At 31.8% G+C, this 11,001-nt stretch overlaps 1 protein-coding gene and 1 pseudogene across 1 annotated transcript; one reads left to right on the top strand and one right to left on the bottom strand.

Annotated features, from left to right (window-relative positions):
• Positions 1 to 6,473, bottom strand: part of LOC122725160 — a 21,100-nt pseudogene extending 14,627 nt beyond the window's left edge.
• LOC122725163 (uncharacterized protein At3g28850-like) lies at positions 4,573 to 5,257 on the top strand. Its single transcript, XM_043962070.1, has one exon. The coding sequence runs from the start codon at positions 4,910 to 4,912 to the stop codon at positions 5,255 to 5,257; it is 348 nt and encodes a 115-aa protein (XP_043818005.1). The 5' UTR covers positions 4,573 to 4,909.
• Positions 6,474 to 11,001: the final 4,528 nt, after the last annotated feature.

Here is an 11,001-nt window from a genome sequence, read left to right as displayed (position 1 = left end):
AAAGGAAAGAATCGCGTTTTTTCGGCTTCAGAAGGAAGGCTGCGCGCGAATGCTTTGCGGAAAGAAGTTGGTGCGCGCGGTTTGGTCTCAGAAAGGGAAAGAGGCGCAGATTGTGCTTCCTAAATAAGTTTAGATGCTGACCTTACTTCCTAATTAGTGTAGAGGCTGCCCAAGATGCTGCCCATGTGCAACTTGCTGCCCCAAGTTGTTGCAGAATAGGAAGGTGGCGCGCAGATGGCTCTCAGAAGAGGAAAGCGTGCATATTGTTTCTGAATAGGAAGGATGCACGAATTTTGATCTTCAAAGGGGAAGATATGCTTGTCCATACATTTCTTTTTAGGTGGAGCCTCTTTTGAAATTTGAATATTGAATGCAGAAGAGGAAGAGTATCTCTTTGAGATCTTGCTGCCTAAATAAGAAGATATGACTACAGCAGTGTGTGCACATTTTGAACAAGGAAAGAAAGATCTGCGATTTGAATTTCAAATAATCTTCTGAGTGAGTTTTCCTTGTTTGCTTTTGCTTCTGCACTTTCCTCATTTGAAAACCTTCCTTTTCTGAAAACTTTCCTTATTTGGCACTTTTTGGCAGTTTTAAGAGCATTTTCTCCAGATTGTCTCTTTACACCTAATATCTGCAAAACATAATTAAACCCACAAAATTAAGCAGAAAAGATGTAAATAAACATCAAGAACATAATGATAAAATGGACTAAAATATGCTCTATCAATCGTTTTTGCAAATATTAATATTAAAAACCCATAAATAATTAATTACCATAACTTCAAATCTTTTCAAGTAAACTAGACTATATATATAATTACTTTCCTTCATATTAAATCTTAATTTAGAATAAATATTCCATCTCTGAACATCCTGAAACCAAGAAATTAAAAATATTACCATGTGCTGCATTGCCATTTTTTTCCGATTGGCTCCATTTTTTTTGCAAATAATTAATATTAAAAACCATAAATAATTAATTACCATAACTTCAAATCTTTCCAAGTAAACTTGACTATATATATAATTACTTTCTTTCTTACTAAATCCTAATTTATAATAAATATTTCATCTCTGAACATCCCCGAAACCAAGGAATTAAAAATATTACCATATGCTGCATTGCTATTTTTTCCCAATTGGCTCCATCGTTTTTACAAATATTAATATTAAAAACCCATAAATAATTAATTACCATAACTTCAAATCTTTCCAAGCAAACTTGACTATATATATAATTACTTTCCTTCATATTAAATCTTAATTTAGAATAAATATTTCATCTCTGAACATCCCGAAACCAAGAAATTAAAAATATTACTATGTGCTTGCATTGCCATTTTTTCCCGATTGGCTCCATCGTTTTTGCAAATATTAATATTAAAAACCCATAAATAATTAATTAACATAACTTCAAATCTTTCCAAGCAAACTTGACTATATATATAATTACTTTCCTTCATATTAAATCTTAATTTAGAATAAATATTTCATCTCTGAACATCTTGAAACCAAGAAATTAAAAATATTACCATGTGCTGCATTGCCATTTTTTCCCGATTGGCTCCATCGTTTTTGCAAATATTAATATTAAAAACCCATAAATAATTAATTACCATAACTTCAAATCTTTCCAAGCAAACTTGACTATATATATAATTACTTTCCTTCATATTAAATCTTAATTTAGAATAAATATTTCATCTCTGAACATCCCGAAACCAAGAAATTAAAAATATTACCATGTGCTGCATTGCCATTTTTTTCCCGATTGGCTCCATCTTTTTTTTGCAAATATTAATATTAAAAACCCATAAATAATTAATTACCATAACTTCAAATCTTTCCAAGCAAACTTGACTATATATATAATTACTTTCCTTCATATTAAATCTTAATTTAGAATAAATATTTCATCTCTGAACATCCCGAAACCAAGAAATTAAAAATATTACCATGTGCTGCATTGCCATTTTTTCCCGATTGGCTCCATCGTTTTTGCAAATATTAATATTAAAAACCCATAAATAATTAATTACCATAACTTCAAATCTTTCCAAGCAAACTTGACTATATATATAATTATTTTCCTTCATATTAAATCTTAATTTAGAATAAATATTTCATCTCTGAACATTCCGAAACCAAGAAATTAAAAATATTACCATGTGCTGCATTGCCATTTTTTCCCGATTGACTCCATCTTTTTTTGCAAATATTAATATTAAAAACCCATAAATAATTAATTACCATAACTTCAAACCTTTCCCAGTAAACTTGACTATATATATAATTACTTTCTTTCTTACTAAATCCTAATTTAGAATAATTATTTCATCTGTGAACATCCCCGAAACAAAGGAATTAAAAATATTATCATGTGCTGCATTGCTATTTTTTCCAAATTGGCTCCATCGTTGACTCGCGGTTGTCGAAGCCGGTCAAAAATAACCTTCCTGGTTATCAACAATTTTACAACTGCAGATAGTGGTGAAAGGATCGAATCCACAGAGAATTGATTACCTATTTATTTTTCTCAACAAGACCAATAAAATGAACTGAAACAATAATAAATTAAGATGAGATAAAAGACTGAAAGTGGGATCAAATGAGATAAACTGGAAGCAGAATAAAAATAAATTGCAATAAAAGTAAAATGGGGGGTTTGAGATTGATTGTAGTAACTAATAATGAGAGTAATAATAGAAAGCAAATAGTTAAAATAAAAGAGGAAATCAATATGAGAAAAGCCTAGTTGAAGATATGGATCCACTTTGGTTGTTTGGGTTGATCATTGAAACTTAGATTATCTTGATTAGTTCAATAGATTAGTTATGGGGGTGGAAGACGCTTCTCACCACCATGTCTCTCCTTATGATTAAATTAATTAGGGAACGTCCTCTAATTAATTACTAATTAACAAATTGCCAAGGAACGTCTTTGGGCCATAGGCATCAAAACAATTGTCAATTGCATAAAGAAATAAAGAGATCCAATCCTAGCTACCCAAACGTATGGAGATAATGCTAGATCATGCAATTTTCTTGGGTTTTATCCCAAGTGTTCTAAGGTCAGAATATTTCCAGCAATTACGGACTAAAAATAATCCCAACTAACAATCAATTAACTTTGCAATTAAAATCAAGTGGCCAATTTGATCAAAACAACAAAGTAATCATATAATTAAAGCATCAATTGCATAAATATTGAACAAAACCAAAGACAATAATTTATGTTCAGATCTCACAACCCATTAAACAACCTTAGTTTCAACCAATCCTCAACTAGAATTAAAGATTTCAGCCTCTCATGGCTGAAACAAAATTAAAAATAAAATAAAAGAAGAAAGGTAGAAGAAGAGATGTGAATTTCGTAGGTGTCTCCCAAGGAGGGCTTAAGGACCATGTAGAGGCTCCTTATGTGGCTTTTTATAGTTGAAAAGTGTTGCCCTAGGTCATACTTACTGCCCAAGAGGTATTTTCTGCCCAAGTTATGTCTGAAAAGGAAAGAATCGCGTTTTTCGGCTTCAGAAGGAAGGCTGCGCGCGAATGCTTTGCGGAAAGAAGTTGGTGCGCGCGGTTTGGTCTCAGAAAGGGAAAGAGGCACAGATTGTGCTTCCTAAATAAGTTTAGATGCTGACCTTACTTCCTAATTAGTGTAGAGGCCGCCCAAGATGCTGCCCATGTGCAACTTGCTGCCCAAGTTGTTGCAGAAAAGGAAGGTGGCGCGCAGATGGCTCTCAGAAGAGGAAAGCGTGCATATTGTTTCTGAATAGGAAGGATGCACGAATTTTGATCTTCAAAGGGGAAGATATGCTTGTCCATACATTTCTTTTTAGGTGGAGCCTCTTTTGAAATTTGAATATTGAATGCAGAAGAGGAAAAGTATCTCTTTGAGATCTTGCTGCCTAAATAAGAAGATATAACTACAGCAGTGTGTGCACATTTTTGAACAAGGAAAGAAAGATCTGCGATTTGAATTTCAAATAATCTTCTGAGTGAGTTTTCCTTGTTTGCTTTTGCTTCTGCACTTTCCTCATTTGAAAACGTTCTTTTTCTGAAAACTTTCCTTATTTGGCACTTTTTGGCAGTTTTAAGAGCATTTTCTCCAGATTGTCTCTTTACACCTAATATCTGCAAAACATAATTAAACCCACAAAATTAAGCAGAAAAGATGTAAATAAACATCAAGAACATAATGATAAAATGGACTAAAATATGCTCTATCAATCGTTTTTGCACATATTAATATTAAAAACCCATAAATAATTAATTACCATAACTTCAAATCTTTCCAAGCAAACTTGACTATATATATAATTACTTTCCTTCTTACTAAATCCAAATTTAGAATAAATATTAAGAATATCTAATATTTTTAAAGACCTCCGAAGATTTTTGATCAGACACTCCATTGTTACAGTTATAGAATCCCTTTCTTTCATAGCATCAAAGGCCCAGTCCAGTCCTACTTTATAATCCTAACTAGTATCATGTCTCTTCCATTCTCTCTCTCTCTCTCTCTAATGTGGCTAGAGTGGCTGAGATCACCAAGTAGGGCTCACACCTCCCCAAGACAGCCGCAGGAGCCACCTTCACCAAGGTACTTCTCCTGCTCATCTTTCAAAGATATCAATGCCATTCTCTTAGAAGAACAAAATGGATCTAAATCCCAACCCCAAACCCCCAGAAGACCCTCCATTTTCCACCGCGCCTCCCCACTCCACGGCCACCACGGCAACCACTCTAAAACATTCATAATTTCACCACCTCCTAACCAGGATGACCACGAGATCATCCTCTACTTTACCAGCCTCGGCATTGTCCGCAAAACATTCGAAGATTGCAGAACCGTCAGATCAATCCTCCGTGGATTTCGCATCCCAATTGACGAGCGAGATTTGTCCATGGATGCCGGGTATCTCGACGAGATACAGATGATCACATGTTCTAAAAAGGTTAGGTTACCTGCAGTTTTCTTAGGTGGGAAGTATGTTGGTGGGGCCGAGGAGATCAAGGAGATGAATGAGAGTGGTGAGTTGAGTAAGCTGATTGGTGGGTTACCCTTTGTAGGAAACAATAGTTTCTGTGATGTTTGTGGAGAGCTGAGACATGTTCTTTGCGCACAGTGCAATGGCAGCCATAAGATCTACTCTGAGAAGCATGGGTTTACGACCTGCACATCGTGCAATGTAAACGGTCTGGTTAAGTGCGGCCTATGTTATCCCGTGAACTGGCGGCGAATGTCAACTTAGCCCTCTATCCACAATAGAAAATATAGAAATAAAATAATATTAGAATGGAAGTAGTAGCTGTTTTTTCTTTTGCTTATTTTCTATTTTAGAAAAAAATAGAATACAGGAAAGTGGGGACCTTCCTATTTGGGTTCTTATATTTGATGGGATTTGTTTGATTAGATGTTTATAGACTTTTTTTTTTTTTGGCACAGATGTTTATATACTTAGCAGTAAGTGTTTGATGGTTTATGAATTATTTGTGAAACTTGTAAATCTTTACTTGTTGATTTTTATTTATTATTTTTCTAACAAGTCCCTTTGATACTATTTATGGCATGTTAATTGAATTTGTGGGCCACCGGATTCCACCAACACCCTAGCGCACTTGATATTCCCTCTACCTGCCGCCAAATGCAACGGTGTCCTTCCTTCTTTATCTCTCAAATCCAATGGCCCAAAACTATCCAATGAATCCAAAACTTCGTCCGTCTGATCAAATGCTATTGCCACGTGCAGCTCGCTCCAGCCTTTGGATTGCCACTTTGCGTCCATTTGATGAAAGCCCACATCATCCGCTTTCGCCCGTGCGTCAATCTTCAACCCAGCTTCAAGCAGTAAGTTCACCATACCCTCAGGGTCAGCCAACTCAGTAGCAACTCGAAGGAGCGACTCAGCCTCTCTCGGTGACAACTCAGAAAGTATCGACCTTTGCCTCTTTATTATATTCTTCACAGAGATAACATCCCCACTGCTGACAGCGTGCCGGAGAAGAAATGGACCGACGAAGGCAACCTTGAGCTTAAAATCTTGAGTTGACCAGAGAGGAAGGAAAGAGAACCATGAGCTGAGAGAATCGGGGTTAGTCAAATCGGATGAATTGGGAGGAAACGGTCGGAGGGAGAACGAGGGAAAGAGGATGGGAGATGGGTTTGTGGTCTGAGTATGATTTGAAAGATGGTAGAGGATGAAGGAGGGATAAGCCCAGTTGGTGGATTAACCAGGAACTTGTGCGGCGATGAAGTTTGGACCTTGAATGCTATTGGGGTAGTGGCGGAGAGAGACCTGAGGCGGACGTTGGCTCGGCATTTGGAATTGAGCATAAAGTCTAGACGAACCTCTGAGTCTGATACTTCGATGAGCGGCCTCTCCATTAATGGAGATAGAGAAGTCAGAAATGGGGAAATGGCCTGTATGTTGTGATGATTAATGAAGAGGAAAGATATTAGTGTTTGAGACGATGCATGCACGTGATTCTGTGGGACTCATGCATGGGTGGCCAATTTGGGTTTGTCTTTGTCCCTAATGTATTAAGAATTAAAGTATAATTACATAATAATTAATTTTTTTATAAGTTAAAAAAATATATTCCCTAACTATTTTTATTTTTTTAATACAATTGATAGCTAAATATCTTATGAAACGATATAAATTAGAGATTTGAATAAATAAAATATTTTTGAATATTTAATTTGATGAAATTTTATTACAATGAATTTGAATAAAATATATAATTAGATTTAAAATAGTTTTGATTTAAATTCATGGTAGACTTGCTTGGCTTTGGATTTTTCATATTGAATAATCATTATCTAAATTTATTTATATAAATAATTAATTTAATTAAAATATATATTTTATAATAATATTTATAAATTTTTATATGTTTTCATTTAAATTATATTATAATTATTTTATGAAATATTAAGTTTTAAAATTAAAATTATTAATTAAAAAATTTATTTATAAATTATTAATTAAAATTATATAAATATAGTATTAGTTTGAGTCATAATAATTGATTTTAGAATGAATTTAAATAATTTAATATAAATTTTCATCGTATTTGAACGAGTTCAATTATTAAAAATATTAACCGATTTTGCATAGGGTGGTTTTTTGTGAATGTTCTTTCATTATTATTTTAGAGAGATGAACAATGAAATTCATTTTATATCATTTGTTAAATCACATCATTGTTTATACTTTAAAAATAAATAATTAAATTAAATATAAAATAGTTATATTACACATTTTATTGATGTTTGTAAATGTTTCTCTCATAAATTTAGTTTTAAATATATTTATTAAAAACCATTTTAGTTTTAAAAGTTGACTCATCAAAATCCGGTTTGGATAGATTAGTGGTGCACAAGTTGAACCAAAATGGAAAAATTAAAAGGAGAAATTTTTAAGTGAATTAGATTTATTATGAAGTTAATAGATATCAAAGGCACTCCGAGACTTAGCCTGGTGGAAAATGCATCCTAATAGACTTGAGAGGTCTAAGGTTCTACTCCCCCAACTCCTATTTCAAAAAAAAAAAAAGATATTAAAGTGAATTTTATTTATTATTTTATAATATAATTTATTATTTATAATTTTAAAAATTTATTAATCTATAATAAATTGGATCCAAATATATACTTCCCATCAAATGTAGTTAAAAATAACTCAATTTATTGATTTATTAGTTTATAAAAAACATTTTCGTCAATTTTATAGTAAACAATATTTTATTAATAATAATATTAGTCAATATACTAATATGTAGAATGTTTTCGGGTGAGCATTTATTAAATTTTAAAAATTAAACTCTATCTTATTTTATTTTGTCAATTTTATAACAAACAACATTAAAAAAATACGAGATAAATTTAAATATTGTATCATAAAAAGCTACTACTCAATTTAAATAAATAATGTAATGCATGGTGGTCAATTTAAGGTCAACGTGAAAGATGAAATTAGAGATTTACGCCCATATTCTAAAATTCTTAAATATTGATTTCAATTCAACGATTTCATGCAAAAAAAAGTGACATACATCAAATTTTAATTTGATTTAAAGAAAAATAAAACAACTTAATTAAATTGATGTTGATTTTATTTTAATTTTGCTTCAAAACCTAACAGATTACTATTTAAATTCAAAATAAAAACCGAACCATGACTCAATTGGGAATGTAATTCCTTTTGTTTGCTCCCCATTTTCTAATTTTTAAATGTGAGTCCATACTGATAATTCTCATTTTTCAATAAAATTTTAGGTGTAGCCTCACTTATTAAGGACGGATGATTATTCATATAAGCATATGGATAAGATTTGATGATAAGAGTCTTTTTTCTGTAATATTAACCGTTTTATTAAACTATTAACTGATTATTCACCTTATTTAGTAGGGAATAGTAGTTATGTTAGTGATTAGTTGAATATAAAAGATAATTTTTTATAATTTATTTTTTTAATCACTAAATCAAAATATTAAGCATTAAGAAAAATTATTACTTAATTTTTATAAAAAATTTTAATTTTAAAAAATATATTAAAATATTTTAAATATTTTAAAAAATTTATTAGTAAATGATTAGGTTAATTTTATTCATTAAATATTTTACTATTTAATTTTTATAATTTTAAAAATTTATTAATTAATATTTTAGATATTTAAAAAGTTTATTAATTAATTTTTATATTCATAACATTTTAAATTCTTTTATAATATTTAACCTTAAAATTAATAAAAAATAATTATATTTTTTAAAAAATATTAAAAATATTTTAATATATTTTTTAAATTAAAAAATTAATTAGTTTTCTTATACCATATACACTAAAAAATATTTTTTTCCTTACTAAGATGGAAGTAGCGGGAAGAAACCATTGTGATCCTATGACATCTTTTATTCTAGAAATGATATTAAAATTTCAATAATGATTTCTGAGTTGTTCCTGCACATGCATTTGCTCATACATATGGCACAATTAAGTTCTATAGTCGTAAACAGAATTTATTGGAGTTCTCCACATTAGCTGAGAAAAATTATTTAGGGATTGGCAGATCTCAATGCACCCCTCTGGCTACTGGTGAATATCCCCGAAATCAAGAAATTAAAAATATTACATGTGCTGCATTACCATTTTTTCCTAATTTGCTCCATCTTTTTTGCAAATATTAATATTAAAAAACCCATAAATAATTAATTACCATAACTTTAAATTTTTCCAAGCAAACTTGACTATATATAATTACTTTCCTTCTTACTAAATCCAAATTTAGAATAAATATTTCATATCTCTGAACATCCTCGAAACCAAGGAATTAAAAATATTACCATATACTGCATTGTCATTTTTTCCCAATTGGCTGACATCTTTTTTGCAAATATTAATATTAAAAACTCATAAATAATTAATTACCATAACTTCAAATTTTTCCAATCAAACTTGACTTTATATATAATTACTTTCCTTCTTACTAAATTCAAATTTAGAATAAATATTGAGAATATCTAATATTTTTAAAGACCTCCGAAGATTTAAACCAATGATGAATCAAGAATTTGATCAGACACTCTATTGTTAAAGTTATAGAATCCCTTTCTTTAATAGCACCAAAGGCCCGGTCCAGTCCTACTTTGTAACCCTAACTAGTCTCATGTCTCTTCCATTCTCTCTCTCTCTATATATAATGTGGCTAGAGTGGCTGAGATCACCAAGTAGGGCTCACACCTCCCTGAGACGGCCGGCGGAGCCACCTTCACCAAGGTACTTCTCCTGCTCATCTTTCAAAGATATCAATGTCATTCTCTTAGAAGAACAAAATGGATCCAAATCCCAACCCCAAACCCCATAAGACCCTCCATTTTTCACCGTGTCCGGATCCCTCCCCACTCCACCGCAACCACTCTAAAACATTCATAATTTCACCCTGGTTAAATTATGAATGTTTTAGAGTGGTTGCGGTGGGTGGCAGTGGAGTGGGGAGCGCAGTGGAAAATGGAGGGTCTTCTGGGGGTTTGGGGTTGGGATTTGGATCCATTTTGTTCTTCTAAGAGAATGGCATTGATATCTTTGAAAGATGAGCAGGAGAAGTACCTAGGTGAAGGTGGCTCCGGCGGACGTGTGTGAGCCCTACTTGGTGATCTCAGCCACTCTACTGTGTCCAAAAAGTTAGGTTACCTGCAGTTTTCTTAGGAGGGAAGTATGTTGGCGGGGCCGAGGAGATCAAGGAGATGAATGAGAGTGGTGAGTTGAGTAAGCTGATTGGTGGGTTACCGTTTGTAGGAAACAATATTAAAATTAAATTAATAGCGTAATGGCAGCCATAAGATCTACTCTGAGAAGCATGGGTTTAGGACCTGCACATCCGGTCTGATTAAGTGCGGCCTATGTTATCCCGTGCAATGTAAACGGTTTGATTAAGTGCGGCATATGTTATCCCGTGAAGCGGCGACGTATGTCAACTTAGCCCTCTATCCACATAGGAAATATAGAAATAAAATAATATTGGTGTTTTTTCTTTTGCTTATTTTCTATTTTAGAAAAAAATGGAATACAGGAAAGTGGGGATCTTCCTATTTGGGTTCTTTTATTTGATGGGATTTGTTTGATTAGATGTTTATAGACTTTTTTTTTACCACAGATGTTTATAAACTTAGCAGCAAGTGTTTGATGATTTATGAATTATTTGTGAAACTTGTAAATCTTTACTTGTTGATTTTTGTTTATTATTTTTCTAACAAGTCCCTGTGATACTATTTCTCCTTTTTTTTCTCTTTTTCTTTGTTTTTTGCAAACATAAGCGATTTCTAATTTCTATTACATAAAAGGAAAATGCAGTATTTCAGTCATACACCATACCTATTGAAGAATATTCAACATAAAAAAAACAAATCATGGATAGCTACTATAATATGCTTTAGAAAATATCATTGAGAAAATTATTAACTTAAATACATATTAGTCAAATTTATAAAAAAAA

The sequence above is a fragment of the Manihot esculenta genome, chromosome 11 (genome assembly GCF_001659605.2).
Source record: "Manihot esculenta cultivar AM560-2 chromosome 11, M.esculenta_v8, whole genome shotgun sequence".
NCBI lineage: Eukaryota > Viridiplantae > Streptophyta > Magnoliopsida > Malpighiales > Euphorbiaceae > Manihot > Manihot esculenta.
The sequence above is the reverse complement of the archived record's forward strand: the minus strand, read 5'-3'. Positions and strand labels throughout refer to the sequence as shown.